This window comes from Chlorocebus sabaeus, chromosome 21 (genome assembly GCF_047675955.1).
Source record: "Chlorocebus sabaeus isolate Y175 chromosome 21, mChlSab1.0.hap1, whole genome shotgun sequence".
Lineage (NCBI taxonomy): Eukaryota > Metazoa > Chordata > Mammalia > Primates > Cercopithecidae > Chlorocebus > Chlorocebus sabaeus.
The window spans coordinates 80478418-80502505 of NC_132924.1; the positions used below are offsets into that span (position 1 = coordinate 80478418).

General features: G+C 36.3%; 1 protein-coding gene across 1 annotated transcript in view; it reads right to left on the reverse strand.

Moving 5' to 3' along the window:
* The window catches only part of COG5 (component of oligomeric golgi complex 5), a 370641-nt gene that overhangs the window by 191231 nt on the left and 155322 nt on the right, over nt 1-24088 (reverse strand). Inside the window, exon 7 of the mRNA XM_073009243.1 lies at nt 22600-22730. Coding sequence (XP_072865344.1) covers nt 22600-22730 — 131 coding nt within the window. The remainder of the gene's footprint in view (nt 1-22599; nt 22731-24088) is intronic.

Sequence of the window (24088 nt, forward strand, 5' to 3'; positions counted from 1 at the left end):
TGGCCAGAACAGATATTTTTTAAGTGAAAAAGATACTTAAAAAGAAAAAGACAGACTTCCTCATCCTCAAACGCATTTCAGAATATGGCACAATCATTTTCTTTACAAAACCAAAATATTTTCCCTGCTTTAGAAATAAATATGATGTGATTTTTTTCTTTCTTTCTCAACATCTCTGTAGCATTACATGGGAGGAAAATAAAATTCCACAATAGTCAGAAAAGAAGCATAATTGTTTAAGATACCCAAGCTTGCCAAAACAGGAACACTGTAACCAAAGCAACTGCTGGCACAGCTAATAGAACAGAGATATAGCAAGACTGCTATAAAGATTGTTTCACGAAATAGCAAGCAATATTTTAGTTTACAAAGCCATGGGCTAATGTGAGATAACCTTTGTGAGCATAAATACAGCATTAAATCAAGTGTCACAGGATTTTTAAAGCTTTATATAATTGAAATTAGTAATAAAAGTGACAGAATTTGATGAGAAAATGCAAAAATGACATAAATATGCAAGTCCAGGAGCCCACAGTGGATAATACCATTAACACTGAAACTCTGAAAGGAAATCCTTGTATCATGAAGACTAACAATCACATTTTACTTTTTCCTCTAATAAAATATTCTTTAGAAGTTAAATTCTTTTTTTAAGTGTTTTGTCTATAAAAGAAGGGCAACAAACTGAGGGAAGGAAAAGGACAAATACAGAATACAAATTTAGCTCATATTACTCTGCTGTTATAGTCATGAAATTCTGCAAAGTGACTCAGTTCACAAAACTTTGACTTATGATAAAGTCTTAGTTGAGTCCAACTGATTTTAACTGGAAAACCACAAAGATTTAAAAATTTTACTTCCAGAATAATTTATTAGTAAGAATGTTTCAAAACTAAAATATTTCTTCAAAGTTTATTAAGTGCACCATTTCACACTCAAAATAAAATGAAAAATAAGAAACCCCAGAATCATATTAAAAAGATGGGGAAAGGGTGGGGTGGAAAGAAAAGTGGGGAGAGAGAGAGAGAGAATGAAGATAGGGAGGGAGAAGTAAAGGGTGGTGGGAAGTAGAAAGAAAGAAAGAAATGATCAACATGTTCCCAACTCGCTGTGTTTCCCCAACGACAGAGGTTATAGTCAGAAAGATGCCAAGTCGAGTCGAGCAAAAATTCAAAGTAGCTATCTTTCACTGTATAGACAATCCTTACTGCTAAAAAGCTATACAGCTTTTTAAAATAGCATGTAAAGGATACAAGTCAAATCATCTTTACCATGAGACAGATCTTTTTTTTTTTTTTTGAGAAGGAGTTTTGCTTTGCTCTTGTTGCCCAGGCTGGAGTGCAGTGGCAAGATCTCGGCTTACCGCAACCTCCACCTCCTGGTTTCAAGCGATTTTCCTGCCTTAGCCTCCCAAGTAGCTGGGATTACAGGCATGTGCCACCACGCCTGGCTAATTTTTGTATTTTTAATAGTATGGGTTTCTCCATGTTGGTCAGGCTGGCCTCGAACTCCCAACCTCAGGTGATCCACCCACCTTGGCCTCCCTAAGTGCTGGGATTATAGGCGTGAGCCACTGTGCATGGCCGAAGCAGATAATTCTTTAAACCACTTCCCTTGGGTAGAATATGTATTTAATAAAATTAGGCTGATTTTCAGGTAAATTTAAGACAATAAAAAGAATAGTACCTTAATCATGCACAATCACTGAGAAATTATAAAAGCCTAATATTTATGAAGAACACTTAAATCCACAACACTATACATGTGACAACTATATAAGAGGACAAAATATTTAAGGCAGCTTATAATATCTGTATGCATATGCTCTATTATGTTACACACACATTAACACTTTTTCTGGATATAACACATGTCTAGAACACTAAAAACTTAAAGGAGCTCCATGGGAGATTATAAGAATTAAAGGAAAAGAGAATCATATTAAATACCATAATTTAAAAGCAAGAATTATATTAGCTACCTTGGTTGTGATTCAGAGCTTAGCAGTAGCTTTGCTGATTCAGTAACATGCAACCCATTAATGCCTGATGTGTACTTCTCAGCTAACCTAATATAATTATTTCTGAACCTGTTAACAATCAACAGTCAACAGTACATAATGCAAATAAAATTAAGATACTAAAAAGGAAATTTAATAGTACAATATGATCTCATATACCAGAAACTTTATTCCAGCCTTTATTTTGAAGAGAGGCAGAAAAAGAAAGAGGATCTATACAGAAAGGCCGGAGGGGTGAGAGGTGGGGCGGGGGTGGGAAATGAGAGAAAAAAGACAAAGAAGAGGTAGAAAGAATGAAGATGAACATGGATTAGAAGAGGAAAGTTCTACAGAAAGTGGTACACCGAGTGCCTAAAAAAATGAGGAAGACAGTATAGAAATGATCAATGTGGAGAAGAAGGGCTATTTTAATTTCTCAATTTTTAACAAAATATCTGAAGAAGACATTCTAACAAGTCACAGTTTGGCATTAAAAGTTTTTAAATGATGTCAATACACAGAATAACATATTCCAAGTCATATTAGATAATAGTAATTAATATTAAAAGGAAACTATTGAAAATGTTTATTCAACAATAAAATGAATTTTATAGGAAAATGGAAGCAATCATGACAAATTAGTGTGGCAAGCCATAAAAACAAGGCTTATTTTTAAATATAATAAAATGTAAAGTCATTCTGTGCTTTACCAAAGATATTTATGGCAAGCATTATGTATTAGCTATTGCCCAAAACTCCTTTCTTCCTTCTTTTTTCTTGATAAAAACCTAATTTTCTCAGGCGATGGCTGATAAGTAGCCTGAGCCAATGTTGACAATTCTGTTCCTCTTTGCCAGATACTTGCTTTCACAATCTTTTTGACAGCTAGGCTGAGCAAGTGACTCAAATCTGGCCAGTGAGACATAAGGACATGTTGGCTTACGCAATTTGGGGAAGGATATTATAACACCACCTTTTGACTCACAACTGGCTCTGCCCCACCTCTGTACCTTGAACACAGACACAATGGCTAGCGGCATGACAGCTATCTTGTGACCATGATGGGACAAGCAAAAGCACACTAAGGATGATGGAATGGAAAAATAAAGGCCTGAATCCTTGTTGAATAGTTGAAACAATGTTAGCACCACCTACACCCAGTCAAATTTGTTGGTTTAAGCCACTATTAATCTAGCTTGCTGTTAATAGTTCATACAGCCTCATCCAGCACCAAACTGACTGAAAGACATTATATATATAAAAAAATGGGCCCATAATAATAATTTTTAACGGATGAAAAACAAAAGAATAAAATCACATCTCATCTGCTACTTTTGGTGGTGACTACTGTATCAACTCATTACTCTATAAAGTGGTAATGACAGTTAAATTTCTAAATATTTATATATAATTTTCAAAAGAAACTGCAATTCAGGGTAACCAAATATGCATAGTTGATGAGTTAAAGTTCTTTACAAAATAATCAGAGCTAGTAAACACAAGGAATAACAAAAATAGTAAATAATCCTTTCATAATCCCTGACTAAAAAAGTAATTTAAGAAAAATATTTAGGCAGAAATCATTAATAGATATTAAAACCATTAGGGGAAAGATTGACAGAAAATTAAAATGCAAAGGTATCCATTAATAAAAGAAAAAAAAGTTTTCAACAAAAGGTGCTCAAGAAACTAAATTCCTCTATGGAAAAAATTAATTTTCCACTGTACATAAAAATTAAATAAAATGTAAAATAGTAAAACCTCTAAAAGAAAACATAAGACAAAAACTTTGTAACCTTAGGGTAGGCAAAAATTTCTTTCATAATACACAAAAGAAAACATGGAAAAACTAGACTTTATCAAAACTAAAAAATTTTTGCTTTTCAAAAAGACAATATCAAGGGAGGAAAAGACAGCATTATTCATAATAGACAAAAGCAGTCTACCAACTTATCAAGACACAAGCAAAATGTATATATCCATAGAACTGAATATTACTCATCAATGAAAAAGAATGGACTACTTATACACACAACCAGGAGTTCCCAATGTCCCTAGGCTGCTGACTGGTATGGGTCCCTGGCCTGTTAGGAACTGGGCCACACAGCAGGAGGTGAGCGGCAAGGGAGCGAGCATTATCACCTCATCTCTGCCTCCTGTCAGATCAGCAGCAGCATTCGATTCTCATAGGAGTGCGAACCCCATTGCTAACTGCGCACGCTAGGGACATACGTTGTGTGCTCCTTATGAGAATCTAATGCTGATGATCTGAGGTGGAACAGTTCATCCTAAAACCACCACCTCTGCTCCCACATGTGTGAAAAAATTGTCTTCCATGAAACCAGTCCCTGGTGTCAAAAAGGTTGGGGAACACTGCATACAACAAAATGAATCATTCTAAATAAAACACTGTGCTAAGTGAAGAAGCTAGATATACAAGATTACCTGTCATATGACTGTATTTATATAAAATCTTTAGAAAAAAAACTATGAAGACAGAAATTATAATCTATCAAGATTAGTAATTGCCTGGGTTTGGGGCTAGGAGGAGGAACTGACTACAAACAAGCATGAAGGAACTTTTGTATGATGGCAATATTCCAAAACTGGTTATGAGATGGTTGCACAGTTGTATAAATTTACTACAACTTGGCTGGGCGAGGTGGCTCACACCTGTAATCCCAGCACTTGCTGAGGCAGGCAGATCACCTGAGGTCAGGAGTTCAAGACCAGCCTGGCCAACATAGTAAAACCACATCTCTACTAAAAATATAAAAATTAGCTAGTTGTGGTGGCATGTGCCTGTACCCCAGCTACTTGGAAGTCTGAGGCAGGAAAATTGCTTGATTCCAGGAGATGGAGATTGCAGTGAGCCAAGATCACGCCACTGCACTCCAACCTGGGTGACAGAGCGAGACTCTGTCTGAAAAAATTTTAAAAATTAAAATAAATTAATAAGTGTACTAAAACTCATCAAACTATACACAAAAAGTGCATGATAACAGAAAAAAAGGAAAGACATAGAAGAAAATATTTATGATATGGTTTGGCAGTGTCCCTACCCAAATCTCATCTTGAATTGTAATCCTCATAATCCCCATGTGTAGCGGGAGGAACCTGGTGGGAGGTGACTGGATCATGGGGGTGGTTTTCCCACTTGCTGTTCTCAGGATAGTGAGTGAGTTCTCACAAGACTTGATGGTTTTATAATGGGCTCTTTCCCCTTAGCTCCACACACACTCCTCTCTCTTGCCTGCCACCATGTAAGATATGCCTCATCCCCTTCTGCCATGATTATACATTTCCTGAGGCCTTCCCAGTTTTGTGGAAATGTGAGTCAATTAAACCTCTCTTCTTTACAAATTACCCAGTCATGGGTATGTCTTTATAGCAGTGTGAAAGCCAACTAATACAATTTACAGTACAAAATTTGATAAAAGGCTTACATCCAGAATGTAATAAAAATTCTTACAACTCAATAATGAGAAGACAACAAACCCTTTAAAAATTGAACAAATACCTTCACTATTAAGTGGTTAAAAAGTTTGTCACATCAGTAGTTATTAACAAAATGCACAAGAGAAGTACAATGAGAACCTCCTACATACCCACTAAAATGGCTAAAATTAAAAAGACTGCCAACATCAAATGTTGGCAACAATCTGGAGGAACCAGAACCCTAAACAACTGATGTGGAAATATAAACTAATAGAACCACTTTGGAAAAATGGTATTCTCTTTAAAAGGTAAACATAATAGTCTTTGCAAAAATCTAACCTTTTTTTTTGCCTCAGGTATTAACTTAATAGAAATGAAAATATACGCTGACACTAAGACTTGTACTTGAGTGTTCATGCAGCTTTATTTACAACAGTCCTAAAGCAGAAATAACCTAAATGCTCATCAATAGGTGAATGGATAAAGATACTTCCATAAGTAATGACATAATAAAAGAGGAACAAATTATCAATGCACATAACATGCATGAATCTCAAAATGATTATGTTGAATGTATGAAGCCAGATATGAGAAAGAGCACACTGTGTAACTTCAATTATATAAAACCATGGAAATGCAAATTAATCTATAATGACAAAAAGTGGCTGCCTGTAATTTTTCTCAATTGGAAAATAAAATTCTACTATTTACTACTATAACAACACTCCAGCACAAGATTGTTTAAGTAAAATCATATAGATTTATACAAGTACAAACACAGTTTAGAGAAATTTTTGAGAAGCAGAAAGCAATTACATATAGACTAGAGTGAACACCAAATTTTAATCAAACAGCAGTGACAGAATTCTATATGAAATACAATAAAAATTTAGTCTGTTATTGAAAAACTATTCACATGGATAACTGAAATGAAATGCATTCAGTGAACTGGAAAACTATGGGAAGTAATAACACCAAAATACCCTAAGTCTAAAAGCAGTTAATTAGATATAAGTCCACACTGCAAGATGGCAATAAAATAATAAAGCAGCCAAAGTTATTGTGGATTGTTCATAACAAGAGAATTTGTCAAAGAATATGAAAATAGCATGACTGCATAAGATAGAAACTAGAATAAAAGTAATACTTTACATTTGGTGTAAAACAAAAGCATACAGAAATACCCTATGGTAATTGATACATTGTAAAAGAAGAAAGGGTAGGCAGAAAGAAGAGTAGGAGAAAAGAAAAGTTGAAAGTATCTGCCAAGAAAATCAATTAATAAAAGCAGGGATCAGCATATTTTTTCTTTAAAGTGCAATATGTAAATAGTCTAGGCTCTGCACACTACATATGTTGTTTGTTTTTTGTTTTTTCCCAACCATTTAAAAATATGAAAATAATTCTTAGCACTGGGGGAATATAAAAAACAGGCCACGGGCTGTAGTTTACCAACCCATGATTTTGGGTGTTATGTAAGAGTTCAAATTAATTTCCATTCAAATTTAAGGATAAAAAGGACAGGTTACACAACTAACATTAAGCTTTAGAGAAAAAAAATTAAATAATTAGTTTTAAAATACCCTTTTAAATTATAAAACACTATGACGTACATATTATATAACTATTATTAACAACAATATATAACGTTATCTTTAAAGAGAAATTGTCGAAGCGTAACTTTTAAATTTATTATTTATACATGTCATAAAGTTTATCTAATTGAATACCAATGTACTCTCCATTAAATCTAATGAAAGCTACAGTGATGGGAACAAACAGACAAATATTTGGGGAAACAACAGCAAATTACCATTTTAAGGTCATAAAGGAAATATGAGAGCTCTTACTACATTCATTCTTTCAAGTTGTTTACTGTGTGCCAAGGAACAAGTTTTGAACAAGAGGAGAAAAATTACTGAAATTCTAGTTAGTGGTAAAAACAATACAGGGACCAAATATACAAAGGAGTTTACACAGGCCCAAATGATGAGATCTGTTATATAACCCATGAGACAAGTCAGAAAACCTCCTAACAGCTAAATATATAAAAGCTGTACCTTCTAAAGCTAGGCAAATGGTGTTTGTTGGGTCATAAGGGAAGGAAAACATCCCAAAAGAATTGCTTGCTGCCTGTAGAACTACTCTCGTTAACTACAAAAGGAATCAGTGCGTTCAACTTTATGAGGACCTTCTTTTTGAAGCTTACGATAATGCTTAACTTCCATAGAGCCTACTGAACACAATGCATTTGAACTGGTATCCTTGCTATACCAGAAATAATTCAGAATTTTTAACTGCAAAAATGAAAAGAGCTCATAATATCATAATTCCTTACTGTATACTATATAGATATTTATCTACTGAACTTCAATTCTACATTATTTTCTTAGAGAAGCTAGGTCTAGGTCTAGGTCTAGGTCTAGGTTCTCTAGAGCTAGCTCCTCTAAGGTTGTCATGGTACTTTTGGCTGATAATTGATAAGCACCAGGACCCTAGGCTTGACCAAGAAGGTCTTCTGCCTTAGGGAAAAGGCAAGTTCATGAATACTTAGTTACTATCACTAGCAACAACTACCACAGGGTCGGGATTATAGACAGGTACTAAGCTCCAAAAGAAGTGAACACAGAAATCTTCTTTCCTGATGACCTCTAAAGATAAGTAAAAACATTATCTTGCTCCACCTTGAACCCCCAGAAAATCTCATATTTGTTTACTGGGAAAGCTTCTAATTCACAACGTAAAGTCATCTTCCTAGTTAAAATGTCATCATTTTACTGTGGGGGACTGGTATCTATGGTGATGCAGGAACTGATCCAGATCACAATTTCTATCACCTATTTTTGAAAGCTAGTTAAAGCCTGAGGTAATGGAGTCTGTTGTAATCCTGAAAAAATAAATAAATAAATAAGGTCCTCTCCCTTTCTTTGTGTGACTTCTGTCAGTGAAAGACTCTGTGGTGAGTAGAAAAGAGACAAATGGGAATCAGGAAGAGCTGCAGGTGGATGGTACATCCAGTCACATGCTGTGACAGACTGCTTATAGAGGTGAAAAATGTTTTTTCTAACATGATCATATTCTGTGCATCCCCAGAAGATGTGCCCTAAATCACCAGTCCTTCCAAATTTTTCCAGTAGAAGTGATAGCGATATCACTATAAATCTTTCCCATACAGAAATAATAAGGCTTTTGTAAGGTCAGAAGTTTATTTATGTATTTTTTGTGTAGAAAGAAACAATAGCTCCTCCATATCTAAACAGTCATTTAATTTATAAATCTGAAAACAGACATTTTGCAATATGATAGTATTTTATAATACTACAAAGCTATTTAAAACATACAAATAAATACAAAACACTTAGGCAATTAACTGGAAAAAACAGTAGTGATGAAAAAGGTTATCCGCATTTACTAAAACAATTTTGGTTTGGAAAGGAATGCTAAAAAAAGAAATTGCACTAACTTTCTTCAAACAAATAGTTGTTTCAGATAACAAAGGAATAGCAGTCTGTTCTGGCTGCTATAATAAAATACCATAGACTGGGCTTATAAACAAGAGAAATTTATTTCTTGCAGTTCTGGAGACTGGGAAATCCAAGTTCAAGGTGTCAGCAGTTTGGGTATCTGATAAGGGCTCATCTTCCTAGTTCACACAAAGACACCATTTTTTTAAAAAATTATACTTTAAGTTCTGGGATACATGTGTAGAATGTGCAGGTTTGTTACATAGGTACACACGTGCCATGGTGGTTTGCTGCACCCATCAACCCGTCATCTGCATTATGTATTTCTCCTAATGGTATCCCTCCCTTAGCCCTACAACCCCGACATGCCCCAGTGTGTGATGTTCCCTTCCCTGACAAGGACACCTTTTTAATGTAATCTCACATGGCAAAAGGATAAGCAGCTCTCTCAGGCTCTGAGTAAAATGAGGGGTAGAAGGAGAGGGGAAGGTACATAGAAAATGCAAAAAGTCTTTTATAACAGCACTAATCCCATTCATGAGGGTCTCTCCTTCATGACCTGTTTACCTCCCAAAGGCCAACATCCAAATAACATAATCTTGGGGGTTAGGATTTCAACATAAGGAGAATTTGAGGAGGATGCATTCGGAACACAGCAGCCATAAAAATGAAGTGACAACTTATCTGCAAATTACAGTTAGGTGACTCTATTATTATTATTATTACTATTTTTATGATTTTAGTAAGGGCAGAATTCAATGAAGTAATAGAAACATCATCAATTTCTTTAACATGATTCAACAGAAAGTAATAATTTAGTTTTTAACAAAAGATCTCATTGAATTACCAGTCAATAACCAAAAATGTAAAAATCACTGAAGACAATGAAGATGGAGAATTTTTAGTGTTATTAAATACTACAATTTCACAACTGGTAAAGATAGCACTAAAGACTCACGCTATATTAAGTTTTACAATGAACTGATATTGAAAATGATGGGCATCAACTACATACTCAGTAAGAGAGGATCATCAACACTTTTGAGGAATCAAATTAATATCAGAAATTATTAAATGTTACTGATAATATGATGTAACTTTTCAAAAGTTCCTTGTTTACTGTACATCTATTCACGCTAAGAGCCTATAAACTAAGTGTGTAATCATTCATGAATGCAATAGTACTTCAAAGTTAAAATACTATAATTCTTTTAGTCCATATTTATGAGAAACATTGTACATTCAACTATTTTAATAATCTCTGATACATGCAAGAATATAATTTGAGGATAAAATACATATAAACTACAGCATCTGTTCTAACAGGGAGTGTGAAGCGTATTCCAGGCATAAAAAGAGTACCAAGGCCCTAAAGAAGAAAGGAAAATGAGATGTGAACAACTAATAGAAAGCTTATCAGACTGAAAAGCAGAGATACACATGGAGAGTAGCATAAAATGTGCATGTTTAAATGCTGATGAGGAAACAGTATAAGGGAAATGAGGGATGGAAATGTCAACAAGATAAGGTTCCAAAAAAACAGAAAATAGGATCTAGAGCAGAGGTGGTGTGAGAGGACTCTCAGTGAAGCAGGAATTAAGGACATCTACTCACAGTAAAATGGGGGTATGGCAAGAGAAGATGGTTGATGGAAAGTAAAGAGAGTGTAAAAGAATAATTTCAGAAGATGAAAAAAAAAACAGTTGGCCAGAAAACAAAAATTCTGAGGAACACTGAAGGACCAGTTTAGATTAGTCATCAAATGGAGAGACTTCCTAAAAATACAAATACAATACAAATTGCTTCACAAATTGTCAAAAAATTTTCAATATAATTATTTAATAAAATTAGAACAAACTGCTTGGTCTTACTAAAGAAGTGGGGAAGCAGGAGCTCCAGATCATGATTCTATTACTTGCCAGCTATGTAATCTTCAGTTAATTTCCTAACCTTTCCATCTCTGTTTCCTTAACCATACAGAAAGTGGATAATTATATCTTCTTCACCGATCTGTTATTGCAATTGAGATAACAAATGTAAAGTGACTAACACAGAGCCTGACAAAGAACAGAGACTGAACAATGGTTCGTTTCATTCTTAATTCCTAAACTGCCTGCTGACACAGCTGGATGACACCTCTGTCTTGTTGCTGTCTGAGAAGAAAAGGCACTAGCTCCAAAACACAGGCTCTTACAGCCTGCTTCCCAGGAAGCCTTATCTCAGTGACATGATTATTAAGAGTTTAATCCTCTCAGCTCCACAAAACCCGAAACCTAACTTTGTGAGAAACCCAGGTCTGAGGAAGACAGACACAAACAACTAAGCTCAGAAAGATGTTACAAACACAAATATCAATTTATACATAAGAAATACAGTAAATTTCATGTACTGAACCAGAATGTTAATATTGGCAGATCATACATTTTCTCCCTTTAGGAAAATTGTACAGCAAGCTGCAATAGTCTGAATGTTTGTGTCTTTCCTCCTCAATTCATATGTTGAAATCCTAACTGCCAAGGTGATAGTATTAGAAGGTGTGGCCTTTGGGAAGTGATTATGTCATGAACGCAGGGCACCCATGAATGGGATTCGTGCCCTTATAAAAGAGGCTTGAGAGCGCCTTTGCTCCTTCTACCACATAAGGACACATCGAGAGGGCATCATTTGTGAATCAGATCGTTGGCCCTCAGTAGATACCCAATCTGCTGGCACCTCCAGCCTTCAGACTTCCCCAGCCTCCAGAACTGTGAAAAATAAATTTCTGTTGTTTATAAGCCACCCACTTTATGGTGTTTTGTGACAGCAGTCCAAATGGACTAACAGAGGAGCCAAATTATACTCAGAAGGTTACTTTATACATCTAAATAAGACAAATGAATTGGATAACATTAAAGGATAATGTCAATAAACTATGATAATGTGATCCATATGGCCTTACAGGGAGAAAATACTCCCCCTCCACTGAGCAGAATCTATCCTCCTATGAACCATGCTGAGACATACAACAAAATTATAGTTCCCTAACTCCTATTTTTCTAAGATCTATGCAGATCATTCTACCTCTATCCATGCAGACACACATTACTTTTATACTTTTGTCTTTTTAATCCGATTTATTAGAAATAGGCCACTGGTTAAATAACAACAGTCATCTACTTTGATAAATCTTTTGAATATATTTATATAGTCTGAACAGATAACAAAACTATCAATACTTAAGGAAGACTTCCTAAAAGTTTGTCAGTCTCTTAATTTTTAATATGAATTTAAAAACCAAAGAAAAGTCAAACTTGACAACTGGTAAAAAAGTGCACAAGACAATAAAATATCTAATATATATTTACTTAGAAACTACTATGCTAAAAAATACTTTCTTACTTTAAATATAAGACAATTCAATTAAAAAACAAAAAGCCTTTAACAGTAACCATTCCGTTTTGACATGTTAAATTTATCCATCCCTATTGAAGATAATATTTTGGTTTTAAAAATGTTGGTACTGTTTCCTTTCTAGAATTACTTGGTTTGAGTTCCACGACTCTAAAATATAGTAAAATTTTAAGAACTGCATAAAGATATATAAAAATGTGTATATCAAAAACATTTCATAGATACAAAATTTTAAGTAGTATATATACATAAGGTTTCCCATTAGATTAATACAAAAGGCTTGTGACATTGCACTCCCTGAAATATAAATTGCCATCTTTCTCACAACTAAACAAGCTATGCTAATATCAATTTTCCGTAGAAATATTCATCTTTATTCAAGGTTGACTTGGAATTCCTTCAATATTTCTTTGAGAAGTAATTATCAAAGAATTTGATAATTTGAGCAATCATCTTTCAAAAGAAACATTAGGGCCAGGCACGCGATGGCTCATGCCTGTAATCCCAGCACTTTGGGAGGCAGAAGCGGGTGGATCATCTGAGGTCAGGAGTTTGAGACCAGTCTGGCCAACATGGTGAAACCCTGTATCTACTAAAAATACAAAAATTAGCTGGGTGTGGTGGCACGTGCCTGTAATCCCAGCTACTTGGGGGGCTGAGGCGGGAGAATCACCTGAACCCGGGAGTCGGAGGTTGCAGTGAGCCGAGATCGCACCGCTGTACTCCAACCCGGGCAACAAGTGCAAAACTAAGTCTCAAAAAAAAGAAAAAGAAAAAGAAACATTAAGACCATCATCCAGTGTTTCATCCAATTATTTAATACTTAATAAATACTTATTGAGCAATTCAAAGAATGGGAAAACAGAGATAAAAGATACAGTACTAGGTCTTAATGAATGTCAATCCAGTGAGTACATCAAAACATATATATAACACAGTGTGATAAATAAAATGCTCAAATATAACAAGTAACATTATTAAGCAGCATCTTCTTTTTTTCAAAGGTGTATTATAACCCTAAATAGAGGTTCTAAAACCACCCATGAGAATCAGGAAAGGATATTTGGGGAAGTTAAGGAGGAAAAAGTTGGGTAAAGAATGAATACAAAACAAATAGCCACGTAAATTCAACCAGTAACTGTGTTCAAAGAATATTTAACATTAAATGCAAACCACAGAGGCTGAACAAACCTGTTATATTCAGGGAAACAAGGGACAGCCATAAGTGTCACTTGGGGATGTAGCAAGATGGCAAGAAGCAAATGGGGTTACAGTTTGAGATTTACAAAGAACAAAGTGGTTGAAGAATTTTAAGTACTAAATGGACATGACTAGATATATCTAACATTAAGATCACTGTAGAAGCAGTATGAATATTAAATGGAAATCAGACACTAATAGAAGACTAATATAGTAATCAGGATGAGAAAGCTAAGGGTATAAAACAAGAATACAGAAACAATCAGATTAGAACAGGAGTCAACAAACTATGCTCATGGGACAAATCTGGTTCATTGCTTGTTTTTGCTAATAAAGTGTTAATGGAATACAACCAAGCTCATTTATTTACATATTGTCTCTGGCTGTTTTCCTGCTACAACAGCAGAGTTCAGTAGTTATAACTGAAACTAAAGGGCCTACAAAATCTAAACTAATTTACTATCTGTCTCTTCGCGAAAAGTTTGGTCGTCCTTAGATGAGCTGATTTCCAAGTTTCCCAGTTGAATAGTGGTACTCCACAGCAGCTAACACACACAGGGGAAGATATATTTGACAACTCTGTTTTTTAATATTCTGAGTTACAGAGTCAGTAGGAGGGTCTCATGGAATAATGTGGATGATACTAAGAATGAGCTTACTCAATATACATTCCAGCTTCCTTTTAGTATGTGTTTGCTGTAAAAGGGTCCATATATGACTAATATTCTGTCAACTATAAGAACTTGTCTGACATTTAAATGGCAGAGGCTGTACTTTTCCTACTTCTGTTGTTTTCCCTGCCAAGCTTGGTGATAGAGGTGTTTGGATTTCTCCTATTGGGTCTAATGGGGCCTGGTATATAGTCCCTAGCATTACGAGTACCAAAAGGCAGAACAGAGGACATCCATTTTGCTGATCTAGATCCTGTCAGAGGAAATATGGCTCTGAAGCTATCAGATGCAATGAAGGTTATATAAAACACCAGTAGGCAGTTTCCTGACATAGAGGAAGCAATATCTGCCCAACTTGTCCAATTCTGCACAGTTCAGTAGTTCTGAGAAGTTCAGATCTTCTTCTTGGGCCCTCCCAACCATATCCTATAATAAATCCCTATCTACTAAAACTTGCTAAAGTAAATTATGTTTTCTATAAGCAAATTTTAACCAATACAACCATCCTGCAGGCAGGGCAGGCAGCTATAAAGATTTGGTGTTTACGAAAGAGATCTTGGATGCAGAGTGAGATTTTAAAGTTATCAGCAAATGGGAATGTATGAGATAATCAAGGAAAAGCATTTAGAATAAAAAGTGGTCACAAAGATAGAGAGAATACAAAGATTAAGGAAGTAAGCAGAAATTATTACAACTATGAAGAAACCGAAAAGCAATGTCAAGAGAAGGGAAACAAAAAAAAAAGGAACAGGAGAGATTGAGATAAGGAAACTAAGAGAAGAAAGGCTATCAAGAAGTTGAAATGGCTACCAATGTCAAAATTTGAGAAAGAAAAAAAAAAGTCCTTTGGGAAACTGGGAGGTCACCCCAGTAGTCTACTGGGGTACAATAAATCTACTGAAAGTAGATTTATTGAAGTCGTGTTAGAAGCCACAATAGTGTAGACTGGGGACTATATGAGAAGTCAAGAAAAGGAGACAGTAAGAGCAGCTTATTCTTCCAAACACTTTGACTATAAAGTAAACAGACTAGGAAATAGTTACATAATAAGATATAACTAAGTAAACAGTTAAACTTGAAGAATGCTTTTTCCTTTTAAGTGGGAGAAATTTTAGTATCTTTGTTTACTGCTAATAAAAAGGAAAATGTTGAAGATTCAGACAAGCTAAGGAGCAAAGTAAAGAAGCAGGGCAGAAAGGACGGTATGGAATTAGCCTTAAATAGGAAGGTTAGAGATCTGATGGAGTTGTATCCTTAAGAATGAACTAGGCATGAAGTCAAAACCATGCATGCCTTGTGATCTTGATTTTCTTTGTAAGGAGTGTGACAAGATCATCTCATGACAATGAGAGAGAAGACACTGGAGGTTTACAGTGAATAAAAAAAATTTGAAACAACCATCTGTGAAATGGAAGAGGGAATTGGACATAATAAAAAAGTAATTGAGGCCAGGTACAGGGGGGTGGTTCCAAGATGGCCGAAAAGGAACAGCTCCAAGCTACAGCTCCCAGTGTGAGCGACACAGAAGACGGGTTGACTTCTGCATTTCCAACTAAGGTACCAGGTTCATCTCAATGGGGCATGTCGGAAAGTGTGCAGGACAGTGGGTACAGTCCACCGAGTAAGAGGCGAAGCAGGGCGAGGCATCACCTCACCTGGGAAGTGCAAGGAGTAAGGGAATTCCCTTTCCTAGCCAAGGGAAATCCTGACACACAGCACCTGGAAAATCGGGTCACTCCCACCGTAACACTGCACTTTTCCAAAGGTCTTAGCAAACAGCACACCAGGAGATTATATCCCGAGACTGGCTTAGAGGGTCCCACACCCACAGGGCCTCCCTCATTGCTAGCACAGCAGTCTGAGATCTAACTGTAAGGTGGCAGTGAGGCTGGCGGACGGGTGCCCGCCATTGCTGAGGCTTGAGTAGGTAAACAAAGCAGCCAAGAAGCTCGAACTGGGTGGAGCCCACCACAGCTCAAGGAGGCCTGCCTGCCTCTGTAGACTCCACCTCTAGGGACAGGGCATAGCTAAACAAAAAGCAGCAGAAACCTCTGCAGATGTAAATATCCCTGTCTGACAGCTTTGAAGAGACTAGTGGTTCTTCCAGCATGCGGTTCGAGATCTGAGAACAGACACACTGCCTCCTCAAGTGGGTTCCTGACCCCCAAGTGGCCTAAGTGGGAGGCACCCCCAAGTAGGGGCAGACTGACACTTCACACAGCTGGGAATGCCCCTGAGACCAAGCTTCCAAAGGAATGATCAGGAAGCAATATTTGCTGTTCTGCAATATTCACTCTTCTGCAGCCTCTGCTGCTGATACCCAGGCAAACAGGGTCTAGAGTGGACCTTGAGCAAACTCCAACAGACCTGCAGTTGAGGGTCCTGTTAGAAGGAAACTTAACAAACAGAAAGGACATCCACACCAAAACTCCATCTGTATGTCACCATCATCAAAGACCAAAGGTAGATAAAACCACAAAGATGGGGAAAACACAGAGCAGAAAAGCTGAAAATTCTAAAAATCAGAGTGCCTCTCCCCCTCCAAAGGAACGCAGTTCCCCGCCAGCAATGGAACAAAGCTGGACAGAGAATGACTTTGATGAATTACGAGAAGACGGCATCAGATGATCAAACTTCTCCAAGCTAAAGGAGGAAGTTTGAACCCATCGCAAAGAAGCTAAAAACCTTGAAAAAAGATTAGATGCATGACTAACTAGAATAACCAATGTAGAGAAGTCCTTAAATGACCTGATAGTGCTGAAAACCATGGCACAAGAAATACGTGACAAATGCACAAGCTTTAGTAACTGATTTGATCAACTGGAAGAAAGGGTATCAGTGATTGAAGATCAAATGAATGAAATGACGTGAGAAGAGAAGTTTAGAGAAAAAAGAGAAAAAAGAAATGAACAAAGCCTCCAAGAAATACAGGACTATGTGAAAAGACCAAATCTATGTCTGATTGGTGTACTTGAAAGTGACAGGGAGAATGGAACGAAGCTGGAAAACACTCTTCAGGATATTATCCAGGAGAACTTCCCCAACCTAGCAAGGCAGGCCAACATTCAAATTCAGGAAATACAGACAACACCACAAAGACACTCCTCGAGAAAAGCAACTCCAAGACACATAATTGTCAGATTCACCAAAGTTGAAATGAAGGAAAAAATGTTAGGGGCAGCCAGAGAGAAAGGTCGGGTTACTCACAAATGGAGGCCCATCAGACTAGCAGCGGATCTCTCGGCAGAAACTCTACAAGCCAGAAGACAGTGGGGACCATTACTCAACATTCTTAAAGAAAAGAATTTCCAACTCAGAATTTCATATCAAGTCAAACTAAGTTTCATAAGTGAAGAAGAAATAAAATCCTTTACAAACAAGCAAATGCTGAGAGATTTTGTCACCACCAGACCTGCCCAACAAGAGCTCCAGAAGGAAGCACTAAACATGGAAAGGAACAACTGGTACCAGCCACTTGCAAAAACAGGCCAAAATGTAAAGACCATTGATAGTAGGAAGAAACTGCATCAACTAACAAGCAAAATAACCAGCTAACATCATAATGACAGGATCACATTTACACATAACAATATTAACCTTGAATGTAAATGGGCTAAATGCTCCAATTAAAAGACACAGACTGGCAAACTGGATAAAGAGTCAAGACCCATCAGTGTGCTGTATTCAGGAGACCCATCTCATGAGCAGAGACACACATAGGCTCAAAATAAAGGGATGGAGGAAGATCTACTAAGCAAATGGAAAATAAAAAAAGGAAGGGGTTCCAATCCTAGTCTCTGATAAAACAGACTTTAAACCAACAAAGATCAAAAGAGACAAAGAAGGCCATTACATAATGGTACAGGGATCAATTCAACAAGAAGAGCTAACTATCCTAAATATATATGCACCCAATACAGGAGCACCCAGATTCATAAAGCAAGTCCTTAGAGACTTACAAAGAGACTTAGACTCCCACACAATAATAATGGGAGACTTTAACACCCCACTGTCAACATCAGAGAGATCAACGAGACAGAAAGTTAACAAGGATATCCAGAAATTAAACTCAGTTCTGCATCAAGCAGCCCTAATAGACGTCTACAGGACTCTCCACCCCAAATCAACAGAATATATATTCTTCTCAGCACCACATCACACTTATTCCAAAATTGACCACATAGATGGAAGTAGAGCACTCCTCAGCAAATGTAAAAAAACAGAAATTATAACAAACTGTCTCTCAGACCACAGTGCAATCAAACTAGAACTCAGGATTAAGAAACTCAATCAAAACTGCTCAACTACATGGAAACTGAACAACCTGCTCCTGAATGACTACTGGGTACATAACGAAATGAAGGCAGAAATAAAGGTGTTCTTTGAAACCAATGAGAACAAAGATACAACACACCAGAATCTCTGGGACACATTTAAAGCAGTGTGTAGAGGGAAATTTATAGCACTAAATACCCACAGGAGAAAGCAGGAAAGATCTAAAACTGACACCCTAACATCACAATTAAAAGAACTAGAGAAGCAACAGGAAACACATTCAAAAGCTAGCAGAAGGAAACAAATAACTAAGATCAGAGCAGAACTGAAGGAGATAGAGACACAAAAAACCCTTCAAGAAAATCAGTGAATCCAGGAGTTGGTTTTTTGAAAAGATCAACAAAATTGAAAGGCTGCTAGCAAGACTAATAAAGAAGAAAAGAGAGAAGAATCAAATAGACGCAATAAAAAACGATAAAGGAGTTATCATCACCGATCCCACAGAAATACAAACTACCATCAGAGAATACTATAAACAACTCTACTCGAATAAACTAGAAAACCTAGAAGAAATGGATAAATTCCTGGACATATACACTCTCCTAAGACTAAATCAGGAAGAAGTTGAGTCCCTGAACAGACCAATAACAGGCTGTGAAATTGAGGCAATAATTAATAGTCTACCAACCAAAAAGAGTCCAGGACCAGGGATTCACAGCTAAATTCCACCAGAGGTACAAGGAGGAGCTAGTACCATTCCTTCTGAAACTATTCCAATCAATAGAAAAAGAGGGAATCCTCCCTAACTCACTTTATGAGGCCAGCTTCATTCTGATACCAAGCCTGGAAGAGATACAACAAAAAAAACCAGAATTTTAGACCAATATCCCTGATGAACATTGATGCAAAAATCCTCAATAAAATATTGGCAAACTGAATCCAGCAGCACATCAAAAAGCTTATTCACCATGATCAAGTGGGCTTCATCCCTCAGATGCAATGCTGGTTCAACATATGCAAATCAATAAATGTAATCCAGCATATAAACAGAACCGAAGACAAACACCACATGATCATCTCAATAGATGCAGAAAAGGCCTTTGACAAAATTCAACAGCCCTTCATGCTAAAAACTCTCAATAAATTCAGTATTGATGGAACGTATCTCAAAATAGTAAGACCTATTTATGACAAACCCACAGCCAATATCATACTGAATGGGCAAAAACTGGAAAAATTCCCTTTGAAAACTGGCACAAGACATGGATGAACATACCATGGATGCAGCTGGAAACCATCATTCTCAGCAAACTATCATAAGAACAGAAAACCAAACACCACATGTTCTCACTCATAGGTGGGAATTGAACAATGAGAACACTTGGACACAGGAAGGGGAACATCACACACAGGGGCCTGTCGTGGGGTGGGGGGAGGGGCGATGGGGTAGCATTAGGAGATATACCTAATGTAAATGACCAGTTAATGGGCGCAGCACACCAACATGGCACATATATACATGTGTAACAAACCTGCACGTTGTGCACATGTACCCTAGAACTTAAAGTATAATAAAAAATTAAAACAATAAAGATGTAATAACTTTAAAAAAAAAAGTAATTGAAACCCAGCTGCATCTCAGAATCGTAAATTTTGGTTGGTTACATCAATCTTACAGTTGTCTGTGTTTTGTTTTGTTTTGTTTTTGTTTTTTAAGAGCAATGACAAGCCTAGGCATAGAAGTAAAATAGGGATAAATGTTGCATGGTTCACAGATGGCATTTTGCTGTGCAGGAGTAGTAGAAAGGCAAAGGTGAGAGAATTTGAGGGTATCATCAAGAGCAATGGTTCTTGGTACCAGATCTACTGAATCAGAAACTCTGGGTGTTGGGCTCAGCTGTCTGTGTTTAACCAGTCCTCCCATCAACCTGATGCATGGTGAAGTTTGAGAATCATTAGTTAGGTGAACAGTTGAAGAGACACATCTTTGATCAACTTAATACAAAAAAATAAGTAGAGCCAGAGAAGGGGACAGATATGAGGTTGACAGAGTAGAAAACCATCGAGTAGTAAAGGCATTTATGCTATAGATGACTTAACAGACTGATGGTTTTGTTTTGTTTTGTTTTTGAGATGGAGTTTTGCTCTTGTTGCGCAGGCTGGAGGGCAATGGCAAGATCTCGGCTCACCACAACCTCCAGCTTCCAGATTTAAGCAATTCTCCTGCCTCAGCCTCCCGAGTAGCTGGGATTACAGGAGTGCACCACAACGCCTGGCTAATTTTGTATTTTTAGTAGAGATGGGGCTTCTCCATGTTGGTTAGGCTGGTCTCGAACTCCTAACCTTAGGTGATCTGCCTGCCTCGGCCTCCCAAAGTGCTGGGATTACAGATGTGAGCCACTGTGCCCGGCCAAGAGACTGATGTTTTAGGTTAATAAAAGAATTATGAGTTATAACAGGAACAAGGGAGTGGGAGGCCAGAAAAAATAGGAATCTACAGTCAAAGGAAGAGACACTGGAGACTTAGACCAAATGCTAATGACAATATTCAACATTAATAAGGAGGGAAAGATACTGAAATAGGATGGAAGGGAAGGGCACTAGACTCAAGTTTGGGCTAGTAGATGTCAAACTACTGTGAGCCCAACATATGAGAATAACCACCTCCATAGGTATTGGTAACATCCACGATGATGGGATTTAGAATGGAGAGAAAACAGTACTGCTGAAGTCCTAGAGATGGCAGACACAAAAGGATTAGGAGATAAAAGCAACCATATGAGGGAGAGGACAATATGTTATAGAAAATAAATCCCCTGTATAAAATCCCAAAAAAAGGCATAATTCTTATAGGATGGAGGGCTACAAAGTCAAACCCAGACGCCACTTCTTTAGGAAGGCAACTACCCTTTCTTGTTTTGAAATTCAGGGCAAAATGTTTGATTAATAGAGTTATCTTTTCCTTCTCTTTTGAGGATCTAAAAAAAAGTATCTTCTCTTATTTAATGTAGAGAAATACTCTTTTTTTTTTTAAACAGTGTAAGAGTTCCATCCTTATACGGAGACCTAGAGTTAAAACATAATTGACCAAACAACTAAAAGTAATCTCTAATGTTAGAAGTTAGAATAATAATTATCTTTGGGGACGACAGAAGAGAGTAAAAATTGCAAGAGAGGGCAAAGAAACTCTAGGAGTACTGGTAATGTCCCATTTCTGACCTGGGTTTTGATTTCACGGTATGTTCACACTGTGGTATTCATTCTACATGAAAGTTTATGATTTGTCCACTTTTCATTTTGCATATAATATTCAATTTTAAAAGAATAACTACCTGATTCAGTTATATTTTAAAAATTACAACTATTTAGGAATCAGAAGTCAAGTACCTTCCTGATTTAGAGGCTACTTAAAGAACAGCACATTAATAACATTATTTCTGCCTAATATAAATACACAAAATGAAATTCCTGGTTTAGAGGATATGAAAAAACTCTAAGTATTAATAATTATTTTGGAGCCCAATACGAATGGAGAAAATACCTGGGTATAACACAAGGGTAGATGTAAGATCTAATTCTAAGTTGTTGAATCTAATACATCAATACCTTTGAATTTCTTCTAATTCAGAAAATTAAGCATCAGGAAAATGATACCCTAGGAGAAATGTCAAGTCAAAAATTTTTTAAATTATGGCATAATGATTAAGATTGAAAAGTTCTGGGACTAGAGTGATTAAAATTTGAATCCAAACTAATTTACTAGCTATGTGATTTTCAACAACTTATTTAAGTTCTGTTTCTTCAACTGTAAAATAAAATTAACAATAATACCAATCTTACTGGGTTGTTGAAAGGCTTAAATGAGGAACCACACTTTAGACAAAGCATGCATGGTCAGCTATCTATCTACATATGCACATCATAAAAAATACATTTCATGTTATATACATTATACATTAGAAACATTAGGTCTATTTTTAAATTAAATATACTGAACATATATTAAAATTTCCCTTAACTATGACTATTCTCTGATTTAAATTGTAGACATACTTTCTCAGTGATAAAATGAAGACATATATTACTTATTTGAACTCAAAGTCAAATGTTCACCTGTATTATGAGACATTTTTTCACATTAAAAAAGTCTTATTTTTATTACCTGAGTCTCCAAACCCTGCTCTAGTAGGCGCTTAGCTTGATTTTCCACTTCAAGTCGGGCTCTTGCAATAAAAAGTAGGTCATTTTCTATCACTTCTATTCCAGAAAGATCTATTCCTTGAGAAAGATAATCTGTTTAAAACAAAAACACACACATTCAAATATTTCAATACTGAATAAATATCAAGGTATTAAAAGACGTATAACTGCTCAAAAAAAAAAAAAAGGCTATTAAACAGGATTGCCTTTCAAAATCCATATTTTAAAAAATACAGTTTCCCAAATATTTTCTATTTAATAAGTAATTTATGCTGGAGTTAAATGCTCCAAATAAGACAGATTTGGTAAAACAAGAATAGAAACGATGATTATTACAAGTTTAAGGAAATGTCAAGAGATCACATTTAAAAGTGTCAAATTTAGTATTTTAAAGTAAATAAATATTCTCATATTTTCAGAAAATTCTCAAGATGGAACTACAGTTTTTTTTTTGCTGCTGCTGTTGTTGTTTTTAAGAGATGGAGGAGTCTCAATACACTGCCCAGGCTGGAGTGTAGTGAACTGTCACACATGTGATTATATTTCACTATAGTCTCAAAGCTCCTGGGCTCTAGCAGTCCTCCCGCCTTAGCCTCCCAAGTAGCTGGTACTACCAGTACCTGGCATCATGCCCAACTACTTTCTTTCTTTTTTTTTTTAAGAGACAGGGTCTCACTATGTTGTTCAGGCTGGTCTCAAACTCCCGGCCTCAAGTGATGCTCCCATCTTGACCTCTTGAGTAGCTGGGCCCCAGTATTTTTAAATAAAAAAAGAGGCCTTCATCACATTGTATAACCACCACCAGCTCCCACCTCCCCAGTTATCCAAACCACATTTACAATCACTCACCTTAAGAAGTAACCAAACAACATGCTAGATTTGCAGTGCAAACGGCTCTAACAGCTCGAGAAAGGTCTATATTATTTTAGTTACTAATTATTCTACAAACCTACTTTTCAGTAAGAGACATGTAGCAACAGAGGAAAAAAAAGAAAAGAAAAGTAGTAACAACCCCCAGCATCTGCCCCTCACCACAGAAGAACAGAGGGATTATGATACTAAATTTTCCCTTCCCATTTATCTGATGCATACAATCACTATCAGTGGTACAAGTTTTTATATGTCTGCTCTTTGTCAAGCACATCTAAAGACTGGAGCCAAGAACAAAATGATGATGATGATTCTAATAACAATGACTAGCATTTTTAAAGATGTAGCATGTATAATACATTAAGCTAGATACAAGGTATATATTACTTTAATGCCTCTGTTATTTGTAATTTTCTAAACAATCTTGCTAGAAATATCATCATACCTAGATGAAGATACTAAAACCCGAAGAATTTAAGTAATCTGAACAAATTCACTTGGCTAGTAACTGGTAAAGCAGAATTTAAATCCTGGTCTTTCTGACACAGTCTTTTCAGTAGATAATCCCAGGCCAATCTGAA